The sequence below is a fragment of the Didymosphaeria variabile genome (genome assembly GCF_027946475.1).
Source record: "Didymosphaeria variabile strain IMI 356815 chromosome Unknown scaffold_3, whole genome shotgun sequence".
NCBI lineage: Eukaryota > Fungi > Ascomycota > Dothideomycetes > Pleosporales > Didymosphaeriaceae > Didymosphaeria > Didymosphaeria variabile.
Window position 1 is genome coordinate 2479013 of NW_026611622.1, and position 16092 is coordinate 2495104.

Consider the following 16092-nt stretch of genomic DNA (forward strand, 5'->3'; position numbering starts at 1 on the left):
GTGCCCTGGCGAAACCCAGAAGTCGTCGCTACCTGTAGCGCCTGGGTATGAAACTCCATATACGATGCTAGGGAACATGTCCTTCCTACTGTCCCACCCGTTCCAATCTATATCCGGGTATCTCAATGCTCTTGCGCCGGTCCACCCCGCATAAAAATCCTCTTAGTACCTCCAACCTTTCCCAGATCCCCAAATGAAGCTTGCCCTCTAACACTCGTTCTACTTTCGTTGCGACTCTCGCTCCGGCTCTCACTACGACTTTCACCCCTTCCATTATGTGTTTGGTTTTGTGGCGTAAACTGATTCATCAAATTCCCACTCACGCTACGCGCTTGTTTCATCATACCCTCAACCCATTCAGCCTTTTCGTTGTCTAGATCAATCTTCTTAGACTTCGGACCTGCGAGACCGACTTCCTCACCACGCCAAGAGCGACGGCTCGAATCTGAGGCGGGGGTTCCAGAGGTCTCGTTGCTGCTGGTTGGGGTGGGCGTAGGCGACAAGTGCGGCATGGGCGGTGGGGGTTCGTTTGTTGATATTCCCGTTCTTGTAGATGGTCTGTTGGGCGTGGTGGTCGGGCTAATGACCTGGGAGCCGCCACTGGCACGCCTATTACGGCTGCTCATAACGCTTTCCGAGCGGTTGGGTGACAGATCAGCGCCAACTTCCAGACCTAGGATCTCGAACTGGCCGTTGCTAGCTGTTCGTCGTCCATGGTGCTCAGCGTACTGTCGTAGGTACTCTCCAAGGTCGGCCCAACCACCGCCGACGCGGACCATGACGCGTTCGCCGTTCTCTCCTACACGGCGGATGAATAGCTTAACTGGATGTTCCTTGCCAGGCTGCGTGAGATGATACATGCGAATGTCGTTGTCGCCTCGTAGCGACGCTGTCGACCTTCTGCCTGAGAGCGCTTTAGCTGAGTCGAAATCTTCCTTCACGGGTGATAAGGTAAGCTCGGGAGATTTCATGCCGCTGACGGAACGCGCAGCTCGGAGATATCCCTTACTACCTTTGTGAGACACCGCCCGTGAAGCCTTTGGATTACGAGCATCCGCTCCGTTTCTTGAGGTGAGACGGATGTGTGCAGGAATGGTAGAGAGGACATCGGATATTTTCCGCTCGAAGTCGTCGGCGGTGGTTGGGGTCGTATGAGAGAATTGTGTGGGTGGCCATGGGGCGCGCTCTTCAACAGATGATTCGGTGTCATTCTTTCGTCGCTTCGGCATCGCTGCGTTGAGAGCAGGTCGAGGTGCCCTCGACGATCTGTTCGTGGCATTGCGTACAGAGGGTGACGGACTGAAAGCACTAGGCGGACTTGAAGAGTACGAAATATCTGAAGAAATAGACTCCATGCTTTCTCGACGTGAGCGAGGGGTGTGGGGTCGAACGGGTGTGTGCTGGCCATCCTCGCTAGTGACAATAATTTGGGACTCAGTAGGGCTTGTTGACTCAAAATTTGACTGCGCAACTCCCACAGTATCCTCTCCGATCTCGTTGTGTATGACCGTGTCGCCTTCTTCGAAGACGGATTCGTCCTCCAACACATCGTCTTCTGTTTCCGTATGTTTCGACGTTTCATCAATCGCCGTCTCCAATACAGGGTAATGTTCATCAGTGGTGTCCGGCTTGAACTCTCCGTCTGCACTGCTTGCGCTATCATTCTTCTGGACCAATCCTGCATTTTTGTCGGCCTGTGTGGTTGGCGCAACATTGTCGGAATGTGCCACGAGCTCGCCTTCCAGCACCATAGATTCACCGCTTGGACCGCCGTGCCTTCGCACGTCAAATTCGATGACCTTTCTCCGTGATTCCTGTGTCCATCTCCCAAAGTCTCCTTCAACGCCTTCGAAAACATCGATCCAGCGGTCTGGCAAGCAATCTTCGTGTCCTTCCAGCGAATCTAGCATAGTGTCTAACCGGCGTCCCAGGTCGCTGACCCTATCTCGCATAACTCCAGAGATTGTGTCCACTGTTTTCTTCCACGTATCAAACGCATCATCGGATGGATCCTTCGGTGGGCCGAGGGCTTCCCAGCCCAAGCGCATCGCCTTCTGTGCCGTTTTAAGATCGTCGAGATATCGGGGCGCTTCGCGAAGTACGGTCACACGCGCTGTCCATGTCTGCAGCCGCTCTTTAAGCTGAAAGTGGTGTGGAAGAGCAGAAATGAGTGTCTGGGTGATGAGGAAGTTGAAGTCGTCCATGGGCTTGTAGCTGCTCCGGCTTGCTCCATAGCCTGCAGAAGAAGGTCGCGATCTGCTCCCAGGATGCATATCCAGTACATGGCCCTTTAGCTCCTCCACATCCAAGCTTAACAAGTCGTCGCTGATCTCATCCAGCCGGGCTTCGTGGGCCTGCACTTCGACTGAGAGCAGCGAACCCCAGTATTCGAGCGGCGGGATCTCGTCGGCAGCCGGCGCCTCCTTGATGTGCTCCTCGATGCGCGTCTGTAGGCTCCTCCGACGCCGCTCCTTGTACTCCTCGCTGGGCTGCTCAAAGGAGCCAGACCATCCCCACTGGCCAATCTCGTCACACCAGTTCTTCAGACGCTGCGCTGCCTTGGCCACGCGTGCTCCTAGGTCCCTCTCGGCAGGTGTAAGGTTTTCGATGCACGCGAAGATCTTGTACTCGTCTCGTGTGACATCGTATGGCATCGGTCTTTGTGTAAAAGCTCGTAAGGTGGTGTTGGGCGACAAATCGCGTAGGTGACTCTCGTCGGCGCTTCCCAGCGCGCGTCCCCTACGGCCCCCTGGGGACATAGTGGGCGATGAAGGGCGATTATATGGTGATATGGGCGCCAGGAGGCGCGGTGGGCTCGACAACATGACGGCGATGAGGAAACAGCGACTGGGGCATTAGGGAAGCGCGACGGACCAACGGGAGGAGCGACGTGGCTGTGCAAACCGAGCTTGCTGTCCTTCCTGTTGCTATACCTGTGAATGTTAGCCGTTAGTCCATCCCCTTAGACCTGTCTCTGTTGACTGTCTCTGCCAGCCTGACTGTTTACCCGCGACAAGGCGAGCTCCACAACGGACAGCTAGGCCGGGGGCTCAATCGAGCCTAGCTTCATCATCACCAGCGAACCACCACGACCACGTTGACGTCCCACGTCGGCCTCACCTCGCCCTTCTTGCTCAACACGACACAGCGTACCAACAGACATTCCGCTCATCGTATTGCACGTATCCCAAAGTCTGCAGATGAACAGATCGGGATTCCAGTCCGACGTGCTTCGTTCACCTTCTACTCCGCATGTCGGAGTATTACCGGGCTCAACACAACATGCAGGCGGAGCCAGGAACGGATCCCGGAACAGAGTACAGCCGCGCTGCGGCGTGGTGATGTCGCTATCTTGAGTCCAAGCCGCCGTTGTGTGCACTGATAAAGTACCCCTCAGGAATCACCGTCATGCCAAGGCGATATTAAAAAGCTTCACCCCGCACAAGCATACATACCACCTGCCTGTTTCAGGAAGCCTTGCCCGTTGGTCATTCGGAACCACGTTCAAGTGCAGAAGACGCGTGCTTTGCAGCGTTAATCACGTCTGCCCTTCGCGCCGGAACCGACACAAGGAAGGTGATAATTGACGTTATCTCTCCGAGGTTTCGTTAAGTACTTGTTGCGTCGTTGATACTTGGAAGCCTCCTGGTGCTCTTTGTGCCCACTCCGTTTTGTGTCGACCGTGCTGCACATCATGAAGGTACTTTATGTACTCGCTCTTGTAGTAGGCGTGAATGCTTGCCAGAAAGAAATAACTGCCAGGCACCCGCATCGACGTACAAAGAGACAGGATACAAACGTCACCTTTCCACCACTACTGGATGTCAACGAGCAAATATTAGTGAACTCGTTCGACAATACAACAATTTCAACTTGGTCATATTATTACGGTGAGTCTATCTTGCCTGCAAAGAACGTCATTGCTGACTATTTTACCTTAGCGTGAGTAGGATTGAAATGATGTAGCACCGATCGGCATGCTCATTGGAAGTATAGACACGGAGCGCATCTCGCTGGGACAAACGAAAGCGTAGCCCAGTGGACAGCCGACAGATGGGCTGAGAACGGGTGGACATCTAGGCTTGACGAATACTGTAGGTTTGGTCGCGTTATAAGCTGCAGCATAATTAATGTCTACAGATGTCTACCTGAACTACCCGGTTTCACATTCACTGACCCTCACATACGCTAATGGTAGTACATGGGAGGCATCCCTCGAGGAAGCTGTTTTGGCGGCGGACGAAAGTGAGTAATTCCACGCTCACTTGTAAGCACACAGCATCTCTAAACCTTTTGTAGCAACAAGCTACCCTAACCGGATACCGACCTTCCATGGCTATTCACCAACCGGCAATGCCTCAGCCGAGTATGTGTACGTTGGAAGAGGCCAGCAGGTAGACTTCAACCGCTTGAAAGAGCTCGGCGTAGAGCTTGAGGGCAAGATTGCTTTAGCAAAATATGGCGGGCCGTTCCGCGGCCTAAAAGTCAAGAATGCACAAGAGCACGGCATGATCGGTGTCATTACTTTCACGGATCCTGGCGACGACGGTAATATTACTGAGGCTAATGGCTACGCTGCATACCCGGACGGACCGGCTCGCAACCCCACTTCTGTGCAAAGAGGAAGCGTACAATTTTTGAGCACTTATCCTGGCGACCCTACCACACCTGGTTACGCATCGAAGAAGGATTCACCTCGTGCAGATAAGAGCAACAATGTACCTCGAATTCCTTCTCTGCCAATCTCGTGGTTGGAGGCGCAGCCAATTCTGCAAGCTTTGAACGGCCACGGTACGAGCGGTTCAGAGGTCAACCGCACGAAATGGGTTGGAACGATTCCCGGCGCGGACTATAGCACGGGCGTAGGTTCCGGTGTCTCCCTCTCCCTCTCTAACGTCATGAAGGAGAATTATACCACGATCTGGGACGCCATCGGCATTATCAACGGCACGAATCAGGACGAAGTCATCATCCTCGGCAATCACCGCGACGCCTGGATTGTGGGTGGCGCGTCAGATCCCAACTCCGGCTCCGCCGTCCTAGTCGAGCTCTCCAAAGCCTTCGGCAAACTGCTCCAAACGGGCTGGAAGCCCACCCGCACCATCATCCTCGCCTCTTGGGACGCTGAAGAATACGGCTCGATCGGTAGCACGGAATGGGTAGAGGAATATGTTCCTTGGCTCAAGACAGCAGCAGTCTCGTACTTGAACGTCGATATCGCCGTGTCCGGCCCGTATCCTTACACAGACGCGACGCCAGACCTTCACCAGCTTGCGAGCTCTGTGATGAAGAAAGTAATCTACCCCGTTCCTGACTCCGCCTCGCAAACCCTCTACGACGTCTGGCAGAACGTCTCTGGTGAGTTTGGCGTCTTGGGTGCAGGATCTGACTACGTCCCTTTCGTACACAAGGGTGGCATCGCCTCCCTCGACCTCGGCGCCGGTGGCGACGCAGATTCTCCCATCTACCACTACCACTCCAATTACGACACCTACCACTGGATGTCTACGTTCGGCGACCCAGGCTTTCACACGCACAAGGCTATCGGTCAGTACCTTGCTCTTCTGGCGTACCATCTGTCTTCGGATATGGTACTGCCTCTAGAGCCCGCAGATTACGTTCCGGAATTGGAGTCGTACCTCTCAGATCTAAATGATACGATCATATCGGCGAATGCGAGCATCGATATCTCTGCCCTCGTTTCCGCAATCTCCACCTTCTCCTCCGCAGCACAGGACTTCAACGCCCTCCGCTCGCAAGCCGTGCTCGCTAACGACACCACTCTCATCACTGTTGTGAATCACAAAGCGCGCGATTTCTCGCGGGGTTTCGTCAGCCAAGGCGGCCTGGATGGAAGAGAGTTCTACCAGAACCTTATATTCGCGCCGGGCCTGGATACGGGGTATGCGCCTGTTACTTTCCCCGGGGTCACGGAGAGTGTGACGTTTGCGAAGGATTTTGGAGCGGCACAGGATTGGGTGGGGAAGACGGCGGATGCCATTCTTGTTGCGGCGGGTATACTGGAGACGTGAAGGGATAAACGGGTGCACAGGCTAGAGATAGTTAGATAAGCGGCGTAGTTGATTTGGGTAGCAGACGAGCGCATCATTCACCCATAATAGAAACCTCCGCAATATCACTTCGATACACTAGCCTTACACAAGCTCCCAAGCAGCCAACCTCCCAATTGTCTCCCCGGCTCCCCTCACAATACATATGCGCCCCTCCTTATCCATGCCCTTACCCTCCTCTAATTCCTCCATAACGCGATGTACAACGAGATTCGCAACTGCTGTCGGCATCCCCTCAGCAAGGTTGTAATTCCCCGTTGTGACAAACCCAATCAAGTCCTCTTCGTCAGGCACGATAGGATAATCTTCATCTCCCGCCTTAGGTGGACCGTCACGCGCGGATGGAGGCGGGAGGAAGCTGCGGGCGAGGTCGTGGCGCTGGTTGTGCCCTGGGAGGTTTTGATACGAGGGAGTGGCTGTCCTGGAGTGTTTGGTGCGGGTGGAAGAGGGGTTGAAGGTAGGGAGAAGGGAGAGCCATTCAGTGCGGAGGTTGGGATTGTTGGTGGGTAGACGGTAGATACGGGCGCATGTTGTGGGCGTGCCGCGCTGGGTCATACTGATCTTAACGGTGAAGAGATGTGGTGTAGACGATGATACTGATGGGACGACTTTCCCTGCTAGTAATGCGGGGGCGTCTCGTGAAGGTAGCTGGTGGAAAGGTGAGTGTGAGGGCTGGTCTTCTGTCCCCGTCATAGACAGGGCTTCGCCATCCTTCTTTAGAAGCCTCTCCCACTCGCACGCCCAAGGGTCGCCTAGTTCACCCTTCCTCCCGTTACCCATATCGATTGTAGACCACTCGATACGCTTCCCCTTCGGCCGCTTCGTCCACTCATGCTGCCTCACCGCCCGCTCTTGCTGCTCCCATCTCCAGCCGGCGTCACATCCAGGAAAATCGAAGGGAAAGCTCGGCAGCGAGCGTTCGAAGGCTACCTGACGCCTTTCCTTCAACCCACCAAATCGCGGGTTGCCGCCAGTTGTCAAGGGGTATCGCATGAGTCCTCGCCAGACCGGTGTCACGCACTTCCATGGGAGGAGCACAGTCCAGGACTTGCTCTTCTTCGAGGTGTAAACTAGCATGGGGATTTGGGGGTCTGTTGCTCGTGGCTCGGGGTATCCGCCGAATGCGCCTTCGGTGCTCTTGCGGCAGTTGATCGATTTCTGGGAGGAGAGAGAACGTGCTGCCGCAAGCCTTGCGTTGCGACTGAAGAGGGCAGATTCGTTTTGGGTCGCATCGACAGGCCACGCAGCGAGCAATTCCATCAATGTCGTTTGCGACTCGACATCTTGGGCTCGTCGTGGTTTGCGTGGCGGGTCTCGGAGCCGCGGATCGCAAATGGGAAATGAGAAAAGCGCTCCTGGTGGAAGGACACCGGGATCTGAGACCTCTGTTAATGCTGGCCAAGTCGATTGAGGAGAGTTTTCGTCGGCTGGAGAGCTCGGGTGTAAGATGGAGCAAAGGCTTTCCGCGGCGCCGGGGCCTACGATCTCGATCGATCCGATCTCAAATCGAAGGTCCTCCAGAGTCACTGCCGGCTTCTGTACCTTCGCGATCCGTATGACCTCATTCCATAGCTGTAGGAATGCGCAAGGATGAACCCGAATGAAAACCTTCCTCTTCGTACTGCCTTCCTCCGCTACGCACCATATGATCGTAACATACGCAATTCCCTGTGGAACGTTTCCCTCTCGTTCGTATAGCCAGCCGTCCCATACCCTTGAACCGGTTCTCCATTTCTTCGCCTTGCCTCGATCCTGCCATGGGTCTTCTTCGCTCTCTTGCGAGAAGTGCAACCCTTTCAGCAGACCCAATATGCTCGCTTCGACGCCCTCCAAGCTTATGGTGGACATGTAACTCATATCCCAGGCCACAGCGCCCCTCAATGCCGAAGCTCGGTGGGTTAAGCGATACGCTTTTACAGCTGGAGCTAGTGGTATCGCAAATCGCCAGAGCGGTTCGGTCGGAGGTGTCATCCGCGCCCGTTTCGTATGCCAAATATGTGTTGGAAGCCACGTCTTGTTCTGCTGGCGTCGGCGAAAGCGCGAGGGCGGTGTCTCAGGTGTAGCTAGCACGGCAAAGTTCCTCTTTGCCTTTTTTACAACGTCCTTCTTGGTAGTATTCGTAACCTTTTCGACCCCCGTACCCTCCATAGCTTCGTCCGCTGCATCGCCGCCATCCTTATTCTCTTTCCTCCTCCTTTTACGCTCTTCCCACATCTTCCGACTCTTCTCGATCCCCTGTTTTCGCAACCACTTTTTCTTGCCCTTCCCCACCCCACTTCCGCTCGTTCCCCTGGAAATCGGCGTGTTGTCTTCAATTGCTTCCTGTTTTGCCCTAACTCGCAGTCTCTTCGGTACCCGCTGCGGATTATGACTCGCCGTCCTGCGCCTCAACTCCCGGGGTACATCCTGAAAGGCACGACGCGACAAGCCCTTCTTTGCAGCGCGCATTGCATTTTCAAGTGAGTTGATTTCGTTTTGGTGCGAATTGAGGAAGGCCCTGAGATTGATCTCGCCGTTGGGGTACGCGGCGTTAGTCGACTTGGTGGAGATGTGGTGCGCGTGTGCTCGTTGAGCGAAGCGCGGACGTTTTGCGGAGGGCGCAGACTCGGAAGCGGGTTTGCGCTTTTTGCGATTGTTATCCGACATGGCGATGTACATACATGTATATGACTTAGTATGGAGGCTGTCGCGAGACGACTTGGAGGTCCCAAAATTTCGGAAGTTTCCCCCGTACGCGTGGGGTTAGCGTCATCGCGTACCCACGTGCATCTCTCTTTCATCACCTTGCACAATTTGAACAGTCGCAGAACATTTCTACTCATGTTGTCTTTCCTACAAAGACGCATCTCTAATAATTGGACCTCGACCTCAAGCGCCCACCGTCGCACAAGAACCTCTTCCATCGAACAGGATGCCTCGTTCAACATGCGCGCCATTCTACAGACATAAATCAATATTTCTCTTGCATATATCACATCCAAACCAATCGCACTCTTCCAATCATGGAAGACAATATATTATCACGATCTACACGGCGCAGTAATGGCCGCATACGGTATGCTTACACGTTCGCCTCCAAACCATACCCAACCATTATTCCTGGCGATGGTCGCTCGTTAGCTTCACGGGATCACTACAGCCTCGCAAGTTGTATTTGTAGTAGGCTAAACATCGGCCGAGCTACAGTGATCGACCTTATGCACAATCCCGCTACGTCGTAGCCGCACTGTGATCCCCGAGGGTATCGTCTGCATTCCAGCCCGGCCATAGAATCCCTTCAGCCCATGTTCTTGCGAGTCCCTCACCCTCGCTGAATACAACACCATCTCAAAAACCATTCGGTCACTCATGATTTCAATCTTTGTGCTCGGCTACACCGTTGGCCCACTGCTCATCGCGCCTCTTTCGGAAATGTACGGACGAGCGCTCGTCATCAATGCCCTTTCCTGCGAAGTTATGAGATCTATTGACGTAGTTGAATAGAAAACGAAATTGGAAACGTGTATTCTCATGATTACTGCCCATACTCATACATCGTAACAGGTACTGCGTGTATCCGCCAGCGTCCAAATATCAGTGCTCTGCCCAAGAGATATCGCCGAGAACGCCTAAACCCGCCCAATGCTCGTCTGTAATTCCACAATGATGAAAGCAACATCCAAAAGCTCATAAAAGTGCTCATCATACGTCTTTTTCTTGCATAGAAGCTTCGGTCTATGCGCGATCTAGTCGCTCCTCAACATGCTCTCCACTAGGTCGCCTAGCGGTCCCCAGAAGTCCTTGCTCCCACTCGCTAACCCATGCTCGTCGATGAATAGCACGTAGTGCTTGAAGCTCGTGTTCAGATGCGGCTCAAGACCCAACTCGATGACGACCGGGTAGTGATGGCAGTAGATGTGGGCGTAGACGCGGTAGAGCCGCTTGAACATATTGCGGATGAGGGAGGCGAACGATTTGGGAAAAGGTACACCGATGCGGCTAGGAAAGTGGGCCTCGTTGTCGACATTCGCTTGGATCCACGCCATGAGGTGCTCGATGTATTCCGGGGCAGACATCTTGGTGGGCTTTTTAAACGCCTCGTTGTCCTGCCACAGATATTCGAATCTGAGATCTTCATTAGTAGGTATGGTGAAATGAAAAGGCGCTCGGTGCATACTCGTCCGTAGCTTTCATCTCGGGGCAGCTCTGCGGCGAGCAGAACTCGGTAATGGAGCCATAGAGAAGGTTGATCTGGTTGTAGAAGTCGACCACTTCCACCTGTTAGTGGCGGACGTCATTGACCAAGCATTTCCCATACCATTGACAGCCAGCCACTCGTCCTTGTCCTCTCCCTCTGGTAGCTTGACCGCCTTCCTCAGACTCCCACTCCCCAGCGTTGCCTCGGCATATTGCTTCAGCTGCCAACTGCTTGTGCCTCGACTCGACTTTTGCGGCTTGAACGGTGCCCTCTGTGTCCGCGGGTTACTATATGAAGAAGAAAGTAAGCTTATGCCTCCTTCAGATTGCGCTGCTTGTGCATTTGTGTCGGCATTGGAAATTGTGCCGATACCGCTGCCATCTTCATGGTCTTTACCAGAGCGGCTGCGACCACTGTTTGAAATTTGCTGCTGTAGGGATGGCCCTTGGCCCGCAGGTACCGACTTGTAAGAGTAGTTGGAATAGTCTGGAGCCATGGTCTGTTGCCCACGCTGACGCGGTAGACGAACCTGGTCGAGGGCACTGCTAGAGGCTGCTAGCGAAGAGACACCCGTCGCATTGTTCTTAGTAGACGATGCGCAAGGTGCTCCTGCCTGCTGTGTCCGCAATGCCTTCCCAGCGCGCTGCAATGGGCTCTTGTACGCTGTCTGCGGTAAGAGGAGAGAAATGCCGCCATCAATCTTAGCCCAGGCGTCTCTGGTGTCCCCTTTTTCGGCTCGGTCCAGCATATCCATCCCAAGGTACATGCAGCTCTGGCTCTGGGCAAAGGTGAAGACTGGTTGCAGCGGTTTCGGTCTTGCTGGGAAATGAGAGTGCGAAGCGTGCAAAGCAGCGGTGGAGACGGGTGGAACGAACATTGTGGATATGAAGCCTGACATCTTCTACGACAGCGTTGTTCTAGATATACCTGCGTGATCGTGTTGCGCGGTAGCCGCTTCGCATTCCGTTCGTTAGCAGGGTGACCGGCAAGCGCAAGGAATGCACAAACCTTCACTTGCGAGTGGACAAGATGAGAATGACGCTAGGAGGGACTGTGAATCTGAAATCAGAAGAAGGAAAGTCGCGAGAGCTTGGAAGTTATTGGTATAGACTGGGGTGAGTGTTTGGTTGCTGGTGCCCCGCGATAAACAATCGACGCCACAGCATGACTAAGCCTCTAGCCACAATTAAGTGCTCCTTTGCCTCTCTGCTCTTGCCTGCATGCCACCTACTCGACCAGGTCCTATTTGGTTCATGTCTAAACTTAAGGAGCATTTGGATACAGCAGCTATGTGCAAAGCGCGACTAGATCCACGTTCTCATGACTCTAGCGTGACGTCAGCAACTTGCCCCCCCTGAGTAGACCTCTGTCTTGAGAAGATGGGCAAAGTCCTCCATGTACACTCTATAGTCGGACTCACGCCGAGCAAGGGACCAAGCGTCTTGTGCATCGTTTCTTTCCTGTAACTGCCCAGGAAGCGTCTTTTCACTCAACACAGCCACCCATATAGAGCATCCTGGAGGGCGCTTCTTACACTGAGCCGCAACGATCAGGAAGATGTCATCGCAGGCTCAAGTCCCATATGGCCCCTCAGTACATGTCAGACACTCACGTATTATTCTACGGCTACGAGCTCCAGCTGCCGGAGTCTCGGCTCCAAATGTGGTATCCAGCCTCCTTCACCGATCCTCAGTATCCAGGTAATATTTCCGAACAGCAGAGCATGACGTGATGCATGCGAAAGCTCTCCTAATGTCGGATACCGCGGTAGCGAGGCGCATCCTCGATGCTGCAACTCCAAAGGAAGCCAATAGCCTCGGAAGGGGGATCAAGCATTTCGATGGGGAGCTCTGGAGAAGCAAGGTGGATGAGATCGCTGAGCAGGCGAATTACCTAAAGTCTCACAGGTAGAGGAGTGTAAAGATTTGCTGCTTGCGGCCGATAATAAGGTATTAATTGAGGTTTCACCTGTTGAGAGGAATTGGGGAATTGGCTTTGCCGCGGGTCAGGCAGAGGGCAAGAAGGACTGGGGTGAGTCTGCTTGGGAAGGCTCTTATGAGGGTAAGAGATAGGTTAGGAGAAGGTCCGGAGTAATCTGGTTAGGAAACGAGAAGAGGATGCTATGACAAGCACGGAGAAAAAGCATAGCAAGCACAGCTTAACATGGCGGTGAAATGGTAAAAAGAGATCTGCGAAAATCCGCTGCTTCTTGCCCATTATCAGAATCGAACTGATGACCTTATCATAGCGGCTTAGTACTAGTGATACGCTCTACCACTGAGCCAAACGGGCTTTCATCCGAAGATTGAAAGCTGTGCTGAGGACGTTTGGGCTGGAGTTTGAATGATATAAGAACCACTACATTGGGAAGGACACTTCTAAACCCAACGTCAAGATGGATAAAAAGTGAGCCCCTTGATATCATGATACAACCTCTTCATTCGCTGGAGTCCAGGCTCAGGGCTCAAATTCTCCGTTGCTTCCGCTTGCAACTTGTGCTGTTGTGGGTCCTGCCGAAACCTCGGCACAGATTTCCACCGCAAATATGAGCATACCTCAAGATCCTCATCCAGAATCCTTATGAAGGAAATCTGCAAGGTAAGCTCTTCATGTGCACTCAACAGGCTCGGTGGTGTAGTTGGTTATCACGTCAGTCTAACATTGGTTAGCACACTGAAGGTCCCGAGTTCAAACCTCGGCTGAGTCATCGCATGTACGATTCGCTCCTGCTCCTGCGTTCCAGCCGCAGGCCTCCTTTTTTATGTCGAAGCGTTAGAGCGCCCGTTGTTGTCGTACTAGTCAACAAGGACAGTATACAAGCCTACTCGAACGTGTTCATGACTGGACCTCGGAATCTAGTCCTTTTTCAAGTGAACATAACGAAACTGACTCTGTGCTTGATGACGACATTTCCGAGCTGGCTGGACAATGGCGGTATGACCAACAGTTGGTGGATCTGCTCACGAAAATGAGACGGCCAAAACATCAAGTGCCAACCTAAGAAGTTTGAGGCTAACCCGAAGAACTGGACTGAATGGGGTTGTCTGATCGACTACTGCCTTTCCGAACAGAACAAAGACGTATGCGAAGTTGAATTCAGCATGGGCATCATGATCGTGGTCATCGTCTCCAACATCATCAAAGTGATCGCAATGACGTGGGTGCTGTTGCGGTATAATGCCGAGGATATTCTTGCGACCGTTGGCGACTCTGTCTCGAGCATTTTAGAACGAGAAGATGAAATTACCAGGGGCATGTGCCTTGCGGGCTGGCACGATATTGACCGCGCTTGGGGATATCCGGGGACGGGCGTACTGCAACAGTCTCGAAGGCAACGCTGGGCCAGAACAATCAGTCATTCGGAATTACAACTCTTAAAGCTTCTGTCAGTTTTGGAGACGACGGCTTGACTGTTCAACTGGTAGAAGACGCGACTTTACCAAGGTCGTTGATCCAACTGCAGGATAATGTGTGATGTCCGAGCTTCTCTCTCTGAGGTAAAGCTCGAGGATCCCCAGGGTTACTTGGCCTGATTCCTAACTCGTGAATGTGTCTTCTGTTACGAGTTGGAAAATTCTGATCATACTCGACACTTCGATTGTGGTTGAGCCTACCGCCACTACACGTGTCTTATGGTTTAAGCAAACGTACGTGCAACAGTACTGCTATTCAGAGCGCGGCATTCGTATCTTTTGTGGTCATATGCAACTCGCTTCAGATCGTTGCTATACATCTGACCTTGAAGGAGGTGTCGTCTGATCATCTATCAACACAAGGTGGTGCTATCTCTTCCTTTATGTAGGGACCGGATCGAACCACAGCTGGGCGATGTACACGGGAAAGGAAGCGCTTTGCGCAAAACGACTTGGTAATCCACCCAGGACAAGACGAGTCTGCTAGGCAGTGGAGCTATACCCGAGGACGTCAAGGATACAATGGTCGAAGCAGGATCGTTTTTGCTTGTGCTTTTGTAAGTGTTGACGCCAACCTCTTCAGGACATCTTCTTACCAACGTTTATAGGAGTGTCTATCGGAGCTATGCTGGTTGCTGTCATCTTCCTCAGCATCCGTGTCAGTCGAGCGAAGTGAGGAGCAACTGCGCATACTCAGTTGTCGTTCCCCATGCAATTCTTCGACACCCGTAGAGTCATCTTCAACACTTTTCTGGCACATCTGCCCCAGACTGGCCTTTCGATCTCATATTGGGCACTAAACCATATCTGCACATCATTGTGTTTTTCAAGAGAATGGGAAAAACCTTGCAAGGAAGCGGAGAGGACTCCGTGTGACGAACCGGATCGAAGATCAGCGAAACGCCTTCTTCCTCTAGCTATCGTATCGATGGGCCGCCACTCACATTCATGCCAGGGCTTCTACATTGGTTACTCTCTCAATCGATCTTTCCTGTTCGATAAGACATCCGCGACCACGGTGGTGCCTTCAAATTCAGTCTCTCCAAAACCACGTGCGGTTACTCGAGTCTGAGTCTGCTCGTGTATCTCGTGCGTGTTGCTACTGTGCTGCTACTCCTCTCGAAGCGTCACATGTTGCATACTTCCAGCCGGTCATTGTAGCCTAGCTATAAGCGCAGCTTGTCACCCTCCTCCAGATGATAAGGACTCACATCTTACGCCGGTACAGTAGGCATGATTAGGAGCATACATGGTGGCGAAATTTCACACTGCTCAATCACTAGTCAGGAGGTGACTGTGCCGGTACCAGGAGAGCTGTATGCTTGAAGTAGATCTAAGGCGAACGCACTAGAAAGGATCGTGCAATGGTAGTATATGCTTATCTAGTATGCGCATGGCGAGAGCTATTGGGATAGTAAACGCAAGTAGCAATACGAATGGACACGATATCTAAATGCCGAGCTCCGCAAACACTCCCATTGTGAATATTTCCGAAGCAACCTTATAGACTAAGAGATGTACCATACTATTATGGTCCTGTTCACCTATACTATTGTAGTATTTTCTGCTTTTTCCTCTTCACACAAACCATAGGGAGAAAATGATTCAGAAAATAATTGAATAAATTATTCGTGTACCCATACTATAATAGCAAGCTTGCCAAAGTGTCCTATTAGCTACGGAGGGGTTTCCGTGATTAGCTGGGTGATTTGAAGCTTAGGGTAGCGTGCGAACATGTATGTTCCTCCATCCTCTACACCATTACCCGTCATCCATCACCCATCACCCACACAAGCACCTCGGCATCATTTATTAGAACCTACGCGCATCACATCTTCCTAAACCGCTTGGTCTCAACAGTAGGGGGGTTAGGGTAGATGCTCAGAGAGGTAGAACTTCTTTAAGTATTCCACCGAGCCAGGTCATGTGCAAGAACTTCAAGATATCCTTCACGATGACCTCCTATCATGTGATGAGCCTTTCACTATCATGTGATGAGGCCTTCACCACGACCTACTCATATGATAAGACCTTCACCGTGACCTTTTAAGCTTTGATAGTATAGAAACAGCTTGTGCTAGATGGGCAAGGTTCTTTACTACTAGGGCGGAAAAGCCGCATTCTATAATATAAAAGCAGTCTCAATGTCTATAGCGAAAGCAATGGGTTCCCGTAAAAGCCGATTGTTCTCTCACACGCTCTAACTCTTCACCCTCGGCAGTGGTCAATGGTGGAAGAGTAGTATCTTTACAAAACCCTGAGCTGGCGCCAACAACTATGCTCGCGCACGAAAATCATAGTGCCAATTGGCGCATAGCCATAGAGACACTAGACCGACAATCCATCGTTGACTATATCGAGCTCTCTTCAACCGGCACTTCTATCAAAGTTACCGAGAAGATTATCACCACACATCGAACCCAGCTCCCCC

At 52.5% G+C, this 16092-nt stretch overlaps 5 protein-coding genes and 2 non-coding genes across 7 annotated transcripts; 3 read left to right on the forward strand and 4 right to left on the reverse strand.

The window, feature by feature from the left end:
- Positions 1-122: 122 nt before the first annotated feature.
- N0V89_004167 (uncharacterized protein) lies at positions 123-2825 on the reverse strand (the record flags this gene model as incomplete). Its single annotated transcript, XM_056212957.1, has 1 exon — positions 123-2825. One exon carries the CDS (start codon positions 2823-2825, stop codon positions 123-125), a length of 2703 nt encoding a protein of 900 aa, XP_056073265.1.
- Positions 2826-4130: 1305 nt separating this feature from the next.
- On the forward strand, positions 4131-6032 carry N0V89_004168 (uncharacterized protein; the record flags this gene model as incomplete). Its single annotated transcript, XM_056212958.1, has 2 exons — positions 4131-4245; positions 4300-6032. The coding sequence occupies 2 exons, from the start codon at positions 4131-4133 to the stop codon at positions 6030-6032; spliced, it is 1848 nt and encodes a 615-aa protein (XP_056073266.1).
- Positions 6033-6155: 123 nt separating this feature from the next.
- POP1 (Ribonucleases P/MRP protein subunit pop1) lies at positions 6156-8717 on the reverse strand (the record flags this gene model as incomplete). The annotated part of the gene is made up of 1 exon (XM_056212959.1): positions 6156-8717. The coding sequence occupies one exon, from the start codon at positions 8715-8717 to the stop codon at positions 6156-6158; it is 2562 nt and encodes an 853-aa protein (XP_056073267.1).
- Positions 8718-9796: 1079 nt separating this feature from the next.
- Positions 9797-11125, reverse strand: MOB1 (Mitotic exit network component; the record flags this gene model as incomplete). Its single annotated transcript, XM_056212960.1, has 3 exons — positions 9797-10175; positions 10228-10328; positions 10376-11125. The coding sequence occupies 3 exons, from the start codon at positions 11123-11125 to the stop codon at positions 9797-9799; spliced, it is 1230 nt and encodes a 409-aa protein (XP_056073268.1).
- A 1333-nt stretch (positions 11126-12458) lies between these two features.
- N0V89_004171 lies at positions 12459-12540 on the reverse strand. Its single transcript has one exon. It is a non-coding gene; the product is annotated as a tRNA-Thr (tRNA).
- Positions 12541-12871: 331 nt separating this feature from the next.
- N0V89_004172 lies at positions 12872-12955 on the forward strand. The gene has a single exon. It is a non-coding gene; the product is annotated as a tRNA-Val (tRNA).
- A 221-nt stretch (positions 12956-13176) lies between these two features.
- N0V89_004173 (uncharacterized protein) lies at positions 13177-13658 on the forward strand (the record flags this gene model as incomplete). The annotated part of the gene is made up of 2 exons (XM_056212961.1): positions 13177-13182; positions 13239-13658. 2 exons carry the CDS (start codon positions 13177-13179, stop codon positions 13656-13658), a joined length of 426 nt encoding a protein of 141 aa, XP_056073269.1.
- Between the last annotated feature and the right edge of the window lie 2434 nt (positions 13659-16092).